General features: G+C 35.3%; 1 protein-coding gene across 9 annotated transcripts in view; it reads left to right on the top strand.

Annotated features, from left to right (window-relative positions):
- LOC131801561 (transient receptor potential cation channel trpm-like) overlaps positions 1-15,540 on the top strand; it is a 153,171-nt gene that overhangs the window by 95,037 nt on the left and 42,594 nt on the right. For all 9 annotated transcript variants that reach the window (XM_059120350.1, XM_059120352.1, XM_059120348.1 and 6 more), the window contains 6 exons: positions 61-201; positions 3,658-3,730; positions 4,838-4,997; positions 7,412-7,548; positions 9,156-9,312; positions 12,581-12,728. In XM_059120350.1, the coding sequence (XP_058976333.1) occupies positions 61-201; positions 3,658-3,730; positions 4,838-4,997; positions 7,412-7,548; positions 9,156-9,312; positions 12,581-12,728 (816 nt within the window). The remainder of the gene's footprint in view (positions 1-60; positions 202-3,657; positions 3,731-4,837; positions 4,998-7,411; positions 7,549-9,155; positions 9,313-12,580; positions 12,729-15,540) is intronic.

The raw sequence follows: 15,540 nt of genomic DNA, 5'->3' as shown, positions 1-15,540 counted from the left end.
TTCTTATGGCTTTGTTAAGAATTAAATAAATTTCCTTTTTTGGGCGGTTCTTCTTTGCAGTATGTTCGCCTTTCATTTGATACCCGTCCAGAATTATTGGTGCAGCTCTTTACCAAAGAATGGAATTTGGAATTACCAAAACTCCTGATAACAGTACAAGGTGGAAAGGCAAACTTTGAGCTACAGCCAAAGTTAAAGAAGGTATGTATATTTTTAAATTGTTTGTGCTGTAATTTAATACGTGGTTTTTGGTTAAGTAATGATTAATTAAAATTATGTTAGTATTATATTTTTCGAAATTGCGTCATTCCTCCAATTTAAAAGAGGAAATTTTAAATAATAAAGAAAGGTCACTGCTATCCTGAAAATGTGTATGAACAACAATTCGAATCCTCAAAAATAATGATGAATACAAATTATTTGGAAAGAGTCGCACGAGACGTGAGGGCTGTTGTCAAATGTACATTTTTTATACCCTCCACCATTCTATGGAGGGTATATTAGCTTTGTCATTCCGTTTGTAACTCCTCGATATATTCACAATAGACCCTACAAAATATATATATTTTGGATCAGCGAAAAATTCTAAGACAATCTAACAATCTAGCGATGTCCGCCTGTCTATCTATTGTAATCACGCTATCTTTCGAACGAATTGAGATAGAAGACTACAATTTTGCATACATGCATAGTTTACCAGTAAATGGGCCATGTCGGTCCACGTTTTCGTATAGCCCCCATGTGAGGGTATCTCCCGATACTCGGTACTTTCAATAAGTTTTGCGACATTATTCACCGTAATTACTTACGAACCCAGGGCCTCGTCTTTGTATGGTCCTCATATAACGGTTTTCATTTAAGTGGTAGTTTGCGGATTTTTTTTTAAATCTTCAAGTTCCTTCCAAATGGTGGAGGGTATTAAAAGATCGACTTAGTTGCTTTTTTACTTTTTTCCATTTGTATTGAGAAATGCTGAATTTTGAATAACAAAAACTCCGATTATCTTTAAAAATCACATGAAATAATTAGATAGTTTTAGTAATCGCATGAAGATGAGAATACCTCCATCTGCTATATTTCCCACAAAGGGTCAAATTCTTAAATTATCATAATTGATTTATCATACATTGTAGAAGAAACGTACCAAATGAGAATTATATACAACTTAACTTTTCAAAAATTTATCCGCATCAAACATTAAACTACATTTTAAAGTAAAATTTTAAGTACTGTTTCACTTTTAGTTCTATTCGCGATGCAAATCGGGAATTTTAAAATTTCATTTCATTTTCATATTTGTCGTATGTAGTCTATATAGATTCTCAGTAATATGCATTTGATATCGAAAAAGTCGTCCCTACTCTACTTTACATATTTTCTTTATCTCTAAAAACCTCATAAAATATGTTTCTAAACAATGTTTTTCGAACTTATTTTTGATTTATCTAATTAACTATTTGATTTTATTCCATTCTCCGTAATGTTCGGAATGAAAACGATATTTTTATTCATTTTTAAATTTATTTTGTCTACTCTCAAAGTAGCCTAAATATAATATTTTTGCCAAATCAACTGGAGAATTTGGTCAAGTCGCTCGAAATAGATTAAATCTGGAGGTTCCTTTATATGGGCTCTACTCTGAGACACTGGCCTATATTGAAAATCCTCTGAGAGGCAATTTTCGACCGTCTTAGAAACCTAGTAAGGACCAAATCAATTGAAAAATGTGGAAATAGCCCCGGAAATAGCTAAAATCCGGGGTTACATAAAAACGTGGGAATATATTGATCATTTTTTGCAAGGATGGTTTCTTCCTAGTAAGAATTCAAAATACCAAAATTAGAGGAAATTTGTGTGAAAAGAACACAAGCCTAAATTTATCAAAATACCGAATAAGGGAATGTACGATTATATGGGCGCTAAAGAAGAACGTACCTTCTCGAGATATCGAGATATACCGTAATATGGTCCTGTGTGGACAATATTAAGCCTCAGGAGGTAGATTCCAATAAAAACTCAAAATACCAAATTTTATTTCGTTAGAAAATGTGGCTAAAATCGTCAAAATTCCGAATATCATTTGGTACAATTATATGAGGCCTATACGAAATAGTGGATTAATGTAGACAAAGTTTTGCTATAGAATGTAGATCCCATTACAAACTTTAAATACCGTATTTTAAATTATTCCGTTAGAAAGTGTGGTTAAAATCGTGAAAATACCGAATATGGAGAGGTACAATTATATGAGGGATATACGGAAACATTGACCGATATGGATCATCTTTGAACCTGACCTAACTGCAGACAAAATACAACTCTAAGCGAAATAGTAGATTTCTACCACATGCCGTTTGGACTTCAGCGTGATTACAACAAACGGAAAGACACACGGACGGACGTGGCTAAATCGACTTAGAATTTTACTCTGATCAGGAATATTTACACTGTCTATAATGACTATTTTAATGAGTTACAAACTGAATGACAAACTCCACATACATTGTACGGAGGGTATAAAAATATGGCTAATAGTTAAAAATACTTCAAATCGGGGTATACGCTTTAAATGGGGGAGTGGCTGTCATAAAAAATAAAAAAATTGTTTCTTCTTGAAAACAACCATAACTCCTGCGAACAAAAGCCAAACTTAGAACGTAAAAAGATAGAAGTTGGTATTTTTTCGAAATGCAGACTGACTTTTCTAAGTGTTTTTTTTTTTAATATTTCTTCTTGGATAATTTTTGGCCAAAGTTGTGTCATTCTTTGACCAATAAACCGGTTACTCCAACATCGAACTTTACCGCTCAGAAGTTTGTCTAATTAGTAAAATAGGAGCAAAGTACGGCCTTTTAATTCCGCCCACCTTTTTTTAAATGAACTTGAGAATTTAAAAAAAAAATCCGTCGAAAAGTAAAATAAAGTGCCGATTCCGAACTTCAAATACGATATTTGAACCAATTCTGGTGAATAATGTCTGGTGAATAATGTCTGGTGAATAATGCCATTATCATCAATATACTGAATAAAGTCAGGTACAGTTATATGCAGGTTATAAGAAAACGTGGACCGACTTGGTCCATTTACGAACTTATCCTACCTATTGGAAAAATATTCGTTCCAAAGATAGCGTGATTATAACGGACAGACAGAGGGGCGGACATTGTCTTAGAATGGTCCCCTGATCAAGAATATATACTTTGTTGGGTCTAACATGAATACTTCGAAGAGTCACAAATGGAGTGACACCACAGTTGGTGGAGGGAATAAAACTATTGGAACAAATAATGAGCAAAGAATAAATCAAACAAATACACTTATTTTACCTACTTTTAATCCTAATACTATGTATTTTTATATATACTGACCAGCCATAGACATTTTCCCTTTTATAACCTTGTTTGTATTGCTCCTTTTTAACGCTCAGAATTGTCTGATTGAATTTTGAATTGATTTTAATCTGAAATTAAAATACTAAAATAATCTGCGTATTTTAATGATAATCAATTGGTTGTGCAAACCCTCTGGTTTGCCTAATTAGATGTTTCATGCCATTTACTCACCGTGTAATTTATTTCCTTTTTAGTCTGTTTGTGAAATATATTCCATTAATTCAGTGAAATTAAATGCAATGTTTATTTCCATTTTCAATTTTAGGAAATTCGCAAGGGCCTACTGAAAGCGGCCAAAACCACAGGAGCGTGGATTTTCACTGGTGGCACCAACACAGGTAATATTTAATAGCAATGCAAATATTTGCCAATCAATCGCATTCGTTTTTGTTTTACAATATTAAATATGCAAACACCCCGGCTCGTGTCGCACCGTTTTTTTTTTTGCCTTTTCAAAAAAAAAGAGATTTTGATGAATTTACATATTTCATCCTAAAAACGTGCTCTCCTATGAATACATTTTATTTGGACGAATGTAAATTGTCTACGTACGGACACGAACATATGCACAGCAAAAAAATTCCATTACCCACACACACGCACTCACACACCCACGTCATTTTTGTTTTGTGTGAATGGATACTTCGGAAACGGATACACTTGACATGTTTATGATGTTTTAATATTGGACGAATATTACCAAGGTAGCTGATACATATGTACATAAGGGTATAACTTTTTTAAGTATATGGGTCAATTTTTCAGCATTGAGTATTAGAGCTTTATTCTTTAAAAGTCGATATTTTTGGTTAACATCTAAAATAAATATTAATACCAAAGCCCTTTTAAAAACATTCGATAACATCGCTATATAATGAGAAGAATGAGCAAAAACTGTGTTTAGTTCGGGAGAGTCTAACTTTCTGTATCTTTCCACCATTTAATGACTTAAGTTAAAATTAAATTAAATTTGGGATTTCCATTATCTGAGCGATGTTACCAAGACCATCGAATACAAGAAGATACCGCTATACGAGTGATATATCAAAAAGGCGACTTATGTTGAAAACTTTTCGATAACTTTTGAAACTTTTTGATTCCAGTCTGATGCGACTGAAATGTTCAAAATGTTTCTGTTACGGATGGGCTAAGCTAAACCGTTTTTGCACACAAAAAATGAGAATTGCTTTTTGAAAATCAAAAAAAGTTACAACCTTAATGTACATATGTGTTCGAAAAATAACCACCACCATCCCTTGCATACGTGTGGGTGTTGATGTCAAAACATGCCAAAGAATCAATGTGTCAATGCATTTGATGTCCTTTTTAAATATGTTAATGTTTTGCATTTACTTGATGTACTTTTGCGGTCCATTTCCTTCCGGCCTTCCTTCCTTCCTTGCTTCCGCTGTAAGGTAACTTTATTATTTTCTTTGTCTTTACAGGTGTAACCAAACAAGTCGGTGATGCTCTGCTCCTGGAAGGTCAACAACGTACCGGACGTGTTGTCAGCATTGGTATAGCGCCGTGGGGCATTGTCGAACGCAATCATGAACTGTTGGGTCACAATCGTGAGGTACCCTGCCACAGCATCAGTTCACCAAGGTAAGCCCCCAGAGAGCTGACATTGTTTTAGTCATTGTATTTATTTTCCATTAGAGTGGTTGAATTGTAGTTTACAAATGCTCTGGCCAGTTAACAAATATTGGACAAGCATTTGAAGCGAAAAAAATGTTGGGTTGTGCTTAGGTGTGTTTTTTTTTTTTTTTTTTAATTTGTCAGCGGCAACAAAAGAGCAATCAATTTTACAAAAGGAAAACTCGACCTATAGCAATGCAAGATTTACTAATTTTTCCGATTCTTTAAAAATAATTTTGAAAAAAATTAAATATTATTTTAAGATTAGACAAGACAGCAAAAAATATCACAGGAATACTAATCTGATCCAATTATTTGTTTTCATTCAAAATCTGATAGCCTGCTCCAGTAGAATCTAGATAATTCGTGTAAAGCCTTTTTATTGTGTTCCAAAATTTTTTGGTTGAGCTTTCTATACGTAGAGCGAAAGGGAGACGCTTGAGGCTCTAAAAATAAGCCATTGGACCAAAAAAATGCATTTTCTTCAAAAGAATTTACTTTATTGGACTAACGAACCTGAAAGTGACAAAAATATAATTCAACCATTTACACATTAGAAGATTAACTTTTGTATTTTACAAACGAACTTGGGTGTTTTAGGCATTATTCGGGACAAATCATCCATTCTACTTAACCTCATATGGGCAGATTGTATTTACCATGTAATACAGTCAAATATATTATCTTCCGCTATGGTGACATATGCAGTCGATCTAACCGTGCCTGTCCTATTTATTTTTACACATCCACAAAAAAGTCTTCCAACATGCAGAGTTTACATTAATAATACTGTACAATTTCTGGAGATTCAACTTGAACGGGGACAAATAAAAATATATTTTCTTTAAACGGACTGATTTTCGAAGCTGGACAAAGAAGGTCGACAATGCAAAAACTCCAATTTTCGAAGTTAACAAAAAGAAACTCCTTTTTTCCGCAGAAAGTTGCTCACCCAATATGAATTTATACGTCTGCGCGCTCTATTTTTATATTCTTCCCGTGCAACTTTTCGTCAAGCTCCACAAGATATATTTTCAGTCTTACATATAGTCAACGAAGGTGAGACCAGATGCAATGATCGTGCAATCATCCGCATAAGTTACGATCTCAGTACTGTTTGGAGGACGAAGCATTCTGTAGAAGTGGAGGTTAAACAGTATCATCGGTTTGGATGACTTAGCGATGACCTTTGCAAAATCAATCATCGGAAACTGTGATAGTTCTTCCTCGGCGTGAAGAGATCATGACGTAATAGTCTTAGCTTTGCCTGTCACTCACGGAGTACTTAACAAATTAGCAGTTGGATAAGCTAGAGCTACTCTTCGGATCGTTCGCCGTTACATCGTTAAATGTGACTAAATTCCTGTAATTTTCCCCATGTTTCGCAACTTTCTCATATCGATTCAAATATTGAACAACTTTATATGGCCTATCCACTTTTATCTCCTATGCTCCTGTACCAACCATCCGGTTCACATCTCGTGGTGGGCATTGAAATCCCCTAGTACCAGACGGCTATTGCATTCTCTAAACGTTCCTATCATTTCCGCATTTTCGGACAGCCCCATACATTCAATGTATGAGTTACTAGAGATTGGCTCAAGCGAGATAATTCTGTATTGAACAGAATAAAGCACGTCGAATACCTAAAATAGAATTTCAGGGTCCGCCAGCTGTTGTCACCTCAGTGTATATATTTTCGTGTTTTTTATCCCAACTATTAGAAATTTCTAGCGAAAATAGATTTCAAGACTGTATTGATTCCAGATATATTAAAGGTGTACCATGCGATCGATATTGGAAATATATATGTTATTATAACCTTTGAAAATCAGATACATTGTTATTACATAATCCAATATCTTTAAGGATTCGTTACAGAAACTTTACCTCAAAATATAGAGGTTTAAGGGTGCCTGTTATTGTTCTTAGAACATTATTACAAGAAATTATCAAATATCCTATTACAAATTACATTCGCCCCTATATGGCAAAGGTTTCAAATAAATCCAGTAATATTGAAGTGAATATAAATTTTCAAACAAACCACTGTGTCGCAGCTAATCTCGTTTTATTTCTAGGAAAGGGCTGGATTTAACAACAAGAACAAGAGCAATTAAATAGAATTTATGTTTCGTTGGACTTTCAAAGTAAAATAGAAGCACGCTCTTGAGATTTACAAGAAATAGCAAATAATGTCCAATTCAAAAATATATACAATTGCTAATTTTCATTTACTGTGTTTATTTGCTTTGAGCGGGAGGAAGGGTTCCCACTGAAGGACAGCGACTAATCATTACAAAGTTTTCGCTTTTAATTGCTGTCGAACTCTTTCACAACATTTGTTTAAACTTTTTTCATTCTGTTTGTCTTCATTTCAGATCTAAACTTGCCGTCCTTAATAATCGTCATGCTTACTTTTTGCTGGTCGACAATGGAACTCAAGCGAAATATGGTGCCGAGTTGATACTGCGCAGGAAGCTAGAGAAGTTCATATCGAATTTGAAACTGCATCCTTGTAAGTTGAAGTTGCATCATTATGCAGGATAATATACTCCTAATTTTTTGCTGTTATTGTAAATAGTGGAAAATTTTGTGGAAATAGTTTGCATTTCAATTTAAAACAGAATGATTGCAATCCAAACTGTTTCATGACATTGAAAATTCCGCACATTTTTTTATGACCAATCCCCTCCTCCCAATGGTAAAATAAACTTTCACTTTTCGAAATGCAAATCGTTTAACAACATTGAAAGACATGTTCCGGCATTGTAAACATGCATTTCATTCATTCCACACCGTGGCGTCTATAGTAGCATAACGAGAGAGAGAGAGACAGAGAGAGAGAGAGAGAAAACAAACGCAACAGCAGCATCGTTGCAAATTACCATGTAATTTATTCCCCATCCTCTCTCCTCGGGACAATTACTCGACATCCCATGATGACGAACATGAAATACATATTCCAACAATGTCGGACAAATTCATTCCATGAATCCGTGGCATTACTGCGACATGTTCAAAGCATGTTGTAAAGCACACCAAACTTTTTTTCGACAGTCGTTTGTATACCCTCCACCATACTATGGAGGGTATATTAATTTTGTCATTCCGTTTGTAACTCCTCGAAATACTCATGTCAGACCCAACAAAGTATATATATTCTTGATCAGCGTAAAATTCTAAGACGATTTAGCCATGTCCGTCTGTCTGTCTGTCTGTTGTAATCACGCTATTTTTCGAACAAATTGAGATAGAAGGCTAAAATTTTGCACACATGTATATTTTGCCAGTAGGCAGGTTAAGTTCGAAAATGGGCCATGTAGGTCCAAGTTATCATATAGCCCCCATATAACGGTACCTCCCGATATTCGGTATTTTGATGATTTTAGCGACATTATTCATCGGAATTGTTTCAAATTTGGCATTTGAAGTTCGTAATAGATACTACATCCTAAGTCCAAAAATGAGCCATGTAGGTCCACGTCTTCATATAGTCCCCATATAACGGTACCCCCCGAAATTCGGTATTTTGATGATTTTAGCGACATTATTCCCCGGAATTGTTCCAAATTTGGTATTTGAAGTTCGCAATAGATACTGCAGCATAAAACAGAAAATGGGCCATGTAGGTCCACGTCTTCATATAGCCCCATATACCGTTCCCCCCGATATTCGGTATTTTGATGATTTTAGCGACACTATTTACCGGGATTGTTTCAAATTTCGCATGTGAAGTTCGTAATGGATACTTCAGCCCATGCCAGAAAATTGTCTGTGCATATAAACAAATTTTTCTTCAAGTTTCGCATTTAAATATTGTAATAACTTATGACAAAAGTTGCCTATGCAGGTCCACGTCGTCGTATAAGCATTCGGTATTTTTAAGATTTTAACAGAATTTTTAACGGATTTTATTTATTTATTTATTTATTTTTGTGGAAATTGCCAAATTTGTACCAAGTGGTGGAGGGTATTAAAAGTTCGGCCCGGCCGAACTTACAGCTTTTTTACTTGTTGTTGTTGGAAATGTTGTTAAATGGTTTTTCTATCGCTTCAAATGGTGATAGTTTCTGTTGGCTGCTGCTCCTTATTTCACGCTCTGTTTTCTTTTATTTGTTGCAGTTACACATTCCAGTACTCCCGTCGTGTGTCTTGTTATCGAGGGCGGTACAAATACGATACGTGCAGTTCTTGAATACGTGACTGATACGCCACCCGTGCCAGTGGTGGTCTGTGATGGATCTGGGCGTGCTGCCGACCTGATAGCATTCGTACACAAGTAAGTAACAAAAGCAAACACTATCACCGAAAAAAAAACTATCCGTTTCTTTGAGCATCGCACATCGCTTCACTGGCTGATTGACACAGGTGGGTTGGTTAGTGAGAAAGCATTTGGTATATGACCACAATTGTACCTGTACATGCTTGCAGTGCAGTGTCAAACATATAACCGTTCAAGGAGACATATGACAAAACGAATGATTATGCTTGACTTTATGTGAGTGTGTGTGAATAAATGAGCTTTGTTATGTGAAATACATTACACTCATCTAAATATTACATCAATGAACTGACAAATGTGTGAGATAAAAATAGTAAAAGTGGATTGCGAAATCTTTAAAGGGCTTTTATACCGATGAGTTTAGTTCGGGATACATTTTTTTTTAAGTTTTACATTTTTAAGTGGTATCCTGCAAGAAGAAAATTTATCCATTTGTGAAATTTAGGGCTTTTGACGATACAAATTCACTATCGATCTCTTATCAAAGAAACCTGGCAATTTCCTATTTAGCTTCCTTTTTGCAGTACATTTTGCGTTCTAACTTACAATTAGGTCTTTTACAACTAGTTATGGGTTGGCGTAGAATAGACAAACCCATAAAGACCTGGGAAACCTAAAATACCAAAATTTATTAAAAGCATTTGGAAAATGTAATTAATCCTTAACAAGAGAAACCAGTAACTAGGAAATTTTTCCTGAGCCAAACTTTAGACGCCCTCCGCCATTAGAAGACAATCGCGTTTATTTTTATTTGTTTTTCGAAAGATATATGTTGAATCTGAGAAGAAATATTAAAATATCGTTAATTTCTCATGATCAAAGAAAACAGCCTAATAATACCTCCGCACCAAACAGTTACTCGTTTTGATGGGTGCATTGGCTTGATAAAAGGATAAAACTAATTATCTTTCAAATCCATTACCATTTATGAAATAATCACTGCTTGAAAAAGAGTGAGATTGGGGACCCTATTCGTACCCAGCAGATCGATGTTTGCCAACAAATTCTTGTTTGCTACTGATCCTAAATCATACAAACAAAAAGTATCATAAACTAAATATAACTGTAACTACTAAGAACAATAAAGTCACTACCAAAAGATGAATAGCAGAATTAAGAATTAAATCCATTGAGAAATGTGCCGAATATAATCAAAATTCCTGAAATCGGGAGGTACGGTTAATTGGAGGCTACATCTGAATGTGCGAAAGCTATTATAGCACCGAATGTCGTGAGATACTGTTTTAAACTATATAGTCTTCAAAGCCATATAAATGTTAGTTTAGATTTGTTCGAATTGGTCAACTTTGGCACGAATTATGGCCTTCAAACGGTCAATAAAACCGTCACACGCTGCACGAATGTTGATCAACGGTATTTTGGTCCATTCCCGGCGAAGAGCTTGCTTGATGTGATCGACACTAGCATTTTTTAGTGCCATCCTTGCTTTTCAAAATACTCCTGGCACAATAGTCCAACGGATTGATATCCGGAGACTTGGTGGCCATTGTGCGCAGGATATGAAGTGAGGAACCTCATTTTGTAACCATTCTTGGGTGGCGCGTGCTTAGTTGCGATTGTGCTGAGTCCTGTTGGAATGTCAAAGGTCTGCGGCCAAAATGTTTGCGTGCCCAAGGGTGTCTTAACCTCCAGAATATTTTCGCGATAATATTCGACATTTATTCTGATGCAACGATCTATTAATACGAGCGGAGAGCGACCGTCGGCTGTTATTGCGGCCCACAACATCACCATTGCCGGCGATTGAGTTCTGGTGCCAACTGAAGGTGCACATTTTCAGCTGACCTCTTTGGCAAGTAAACATGATCGCTCTAACGATAGCCACTTGTGGTTTTCCAGCCAAATATAAAGATATGACATTTGAATTCCGTCACGAATAACTTTTTTTCTGGAAAAATTTCACCAAAATGCTTTTGTACGCTTGTAAACAATAGACAGCAGTCTGAAGTTGGTTGCAGTTTTTTCATCTCACGCTGTATTTATTGTGTCTGTGTTTAAATAAGGGGTTAGCATTCTGTTTTGTAAGTAGTTACTGGTGCCAAAACGTATTTTAAAACTCACTATTTAGATATAAGTTTTTTTTTTACTGGAAATTTGCAATCCTTCTAAAATTTTTCTTGGCGAAGGTTTTCTAGTAAAAAGTTTTTAAGTGGAGCGTTAGTCAACGCCATTGTTAATGAACTACAGGTTTCATGTTATTAGTTTTAATCAGACACTACTTCTTTGAATAAAAGTATGCTAACCCAGGTTAAAAGTTTCATTGAAAAATTTGTCTGTGTAACTTCTACCTTGATGCAGGAACGGGTTTCTTGTAAAGAGTATTCTATAAAAAAATGGAACAACTTATATTTACTGTGAAAACTTTTTGCTTTAGGTACGATTTAATTGAAGACTTACAAAGCTGAGACCGTAGTCCAAATGGAATCGTGTTTGATTTTGATTTAATTAAGAACAAATGTCCCTTAAATTCTCTATCAACTTCGCCTTTCAAATAGTTTAGAAGCTGTGCGAATTAAATACCATCATATTTTGTATAGCCCTCAGTACCTTCAAAGATATATGGCCATGTATTATATTTTCAATAACATTTAATTCATTTTAATTCCAAGTTGTTAACCTCTTTTAATCCCTAATAAATTTAACCCCCTTTTTATTTTCATTTCCCCTTTTTAAAGAATTTCTGAAAAGTTTTATAAAATATGCACAAATACAGAATAAACAAATTTTAATTACATTCAACCTTTGGGAGGCCATAGCCAAACGTTCCCTTTGTCTTTGGTAACTGAAACCACTTTCGCCGCAATTTGATACGGGGAGTGGCTGGCAAAACCCCAAACCAATGGAAACATAAATGTTGAAAGGTCGGCTATTATAATTTGGTGGTGGTTGGTGGTCATTGAAAGTGCTGACTGTTGTGGTTTTGCATTTCGCCAAACATTTACTATGTTTTAATTAATTATTTTTTGACCAGTTTCTGGAGCATTTTCTTGGCGTTTTTTTCTACACCGCAATTTATATTAAAGTCAGCCACAATGCAGCGGCTATGACAGTAAATTTTCCTATTTGTTGGTAAGGCAACCCATGGCCACCATTGTAATCCTTTCATTCAATTCATTGTTGCTGTGTTTGCAACTTTATTTAAAGCGCTATTTTTAATTTTCGAAAGATGTATCAAACTGATGGTATTTTCTTTCCTTCAACTTTTCTTTTCGATTTATTAATTTATTTGAATTTCTGTTTTCAGATATGCCTCGGATGGTGATGAACAACCGGTTTTGGAATCCATGAGAGATTATCTCATTGGCACCATACAGAAAACATTTGAAGTGGGCTCCGATCAGGCAGAGAAACTCTACCAGGAGCTGTTGCAATGCACTCGCAATAAGAACTTGGTAAGAAGCATGAAGAAGTTTTAATAAAAAATTAGGCTTCTATGTAGGTATCAAACCGTTTAAAAGTATATTCCTAAATTTCTTGGTTGCCTTCGAACTGAACATAATTCAATTTTGCTCGTTTCCTTGCAAATTTACTAAGTATTTCTACAGGCGAAGAAGCAAAAATGCAAAATTTCAATCAAATCGCTTGAAAATATGGCCAAAACAATCGCAATACCTAAAATGAGGGATATTTTTTATATAAGGGTGGAACTATATTGATAAACACAAAAAATTGTCGAAGTGGAAATTTGACTAAAACTTGAAATTGAGGTTAACTTTTATTTGCGGACTTTATCAAAAATTGATCGATATGACCCTTTTTTTAAACTAATGACTCTTAAAATAATTAACAGCTCCCTATAAATTTTAAAATTTTTTAAAAATGTTGTGGTCCCTTTGTATATAGTGCTTAAAAAAGATTGGCTTAAGGATCAAAAACTCTTTCGGAATTTGTCTTATCTTACATTTCTTTCCTGACCTAAGTTTGATATAAATATTGCGACGTGCCAGGTTTAAACCATATGCGTTTAGTCAAAATTAAAAAAAAAAATAATTTTTTGGGAGAGGTAACGAAAGTAGTGAGCCCAATTAATTCCATATTTACATCCCTGGTTGAGAGAAACATTTCAATAGTAATAATTATTGATAATTTGGCCTTTGTGGGGAGGCACTAGAAGGGGTGGGCCGATATTTCCCATTTTCACACCAGATCTTGTGTTTATAATATTAAGATGCGCGAGATTTGAAGAGTGTCGGATGATTATTACTCGTTTTATGAGAGAGAGATGGGGAAGGTAAAAGAAGGTGTTGATTTTTGTGTTGATAGGAATATTGGGACCTGCCTTGTTTGAAAGGAACGGTGTGCTTATTTCGCATTTTATGAGATTCATGATTATTCACAATTTTGATACTTTATGGGGGATGTACCAGAATTAGTTGTCCGTTTTCATACCAGACCTACAGTTATTTAAAATAATTTTATAAGCGTTGAGATAATTTAAAACCCCTTTGTAAGGAAAGTAGTAGAAGAAATGTGTATATATTGTCCATTTTCGCACTTGACCAAGTGCAGATACACATATTAAGATTTGCAAAGTTTGAACAAAATCGACATTTTGTGGGGGAGGTATCAGAAGAAGTGGATCCATGATGTCCATCTCCGAACTCGATCCACGTTTGATAATAATATTACGATACACAAAGATAGGACCAAATCGGATACAGACCGACAGACGGACACCCCTACATCGCCTCCAAAAGTCCCGAAACGGATTTGGTCCTAAGAGACCGTGAATCCAAAACCGTTACTAACCCTCTGTAGCCATATGGCTGAGGGTATAAAAAATAACCACAAAGAAATTGACCAAAAAATATTCGTGTTATTATTAGTAATATTGTAGAAGACATTATACAGGGTAGGAAAAAAATTTGACAAAGTCAAACGCCATAATTTTTACATTTTTTTTTAATTTTATGGAATGAAAAAATGTCGGAAATAGCATAAAATTTGTTCGAATTGGTCACCTGCTTGTGGTGATCGACACTTTGTATTTTTTAATGCCAACTTTGCTTTCCAAAATACTACAGACACAATAGTCCAACGGATTGGTATCCGGAGATTTGGGTGGCCATTGTGCGCTGGAAATGAAGCGAGGAATCTCATTTTGTAACCATTCTTGGGTGGCGCATGCTGAGTCCTGTTGGCCAAGGGCTTTAATACACCCTACAGAATATTTTCCCGATAACATTCGGCATTTATTCTAATGCCACGGTCGATTAATACGAGCGGAGAGCCCAGACCATCGGCTACTGTGGCGGCCCACACCATCACCATGGCCGGCGATTGATTTCTGGTGCCCAACCGAAGGTGCACATTTCAGCTGACCTCTTTGGCAAGTAAACACGATCATTTTGTTTGTTCACAAACTGCTGGACAACGAATGTTTTCCTATCGGAGAAACCCAAATTCAGCAGTTCACCACTTTCCACCAAGCGAAGCAACTCTTTACCTCTTTTGAGCCTATTTTCTTTCTTGACGTCGGGCTACGCTACCAGTATCACGGTAACGATCGATGATACGAGACACAAAAGATTTATTCACATTTAAATGCTGGAGTGATCTAACGATAGCCACATGTGATTTTCCAGCCAAATATAAAGATATCACACTTGAATTTTTGTACGCTTGTTAACAATATAATGAGCTGTCACTGGAATAATTTTAACAGCTGTCGGACGAGTGGCTTACAAAGTTGGTGTCAGTTTTTTCATCTCACCCTGTATGTATACAATACACGGATTCCAATTTATCTTAATCTTCAAATATCAAAATATGTCCTACTAATCCCATAGTCTTGAGGATATTTCCAATAATTAAAAAAAAAAAAATAATTTTGTCGCTCAGTGTTTTTTTACTTCCAACTCTAGGTATTTAAGTCAGTCTTCCAGAAAAACTGCTAAGGAACATTTGGCAATCTGTGCACAGTTAGCAACTACTTACCCTCTACATTACCAGTTTGTCCAAAAATGACGAAAACTAACGGAATAACTAACTAAGGAATGAGTACTTACATTGTTCTGTAAAAACATAACATTTGTTTAAGGAAGTGTCTACTGGTATAACTCATTATTTCTCAACTGAAGCTTACAAGAATTGTTAACAAAGGTCCAATATCCGAACTGTTGACTTGACCGCAATTTGCTATTTCAGGACCTTTGAATAAAAATGAACAACAAAGGTCCATAATATTGTGAACCACCCCAATTT

This window comes from Musca domestica, unplaced genomic scaffold (genome assembly GCF_030504385.1).
Source record: "Musca domestica strain aabys unplaced genomic scaffold, Musca_domestica.polishedcontigs.V.1.1 17, whole genome shotgun sequence".
Lineage (NCBI taxonomy): Eukaryota > Metazoa > Arthropoda > Insecta > Diptera > Muscidae > Musca > Musca domestica.
This window is presented reverse-complemented; position numbering and strand designations above follow the sequence as displayed.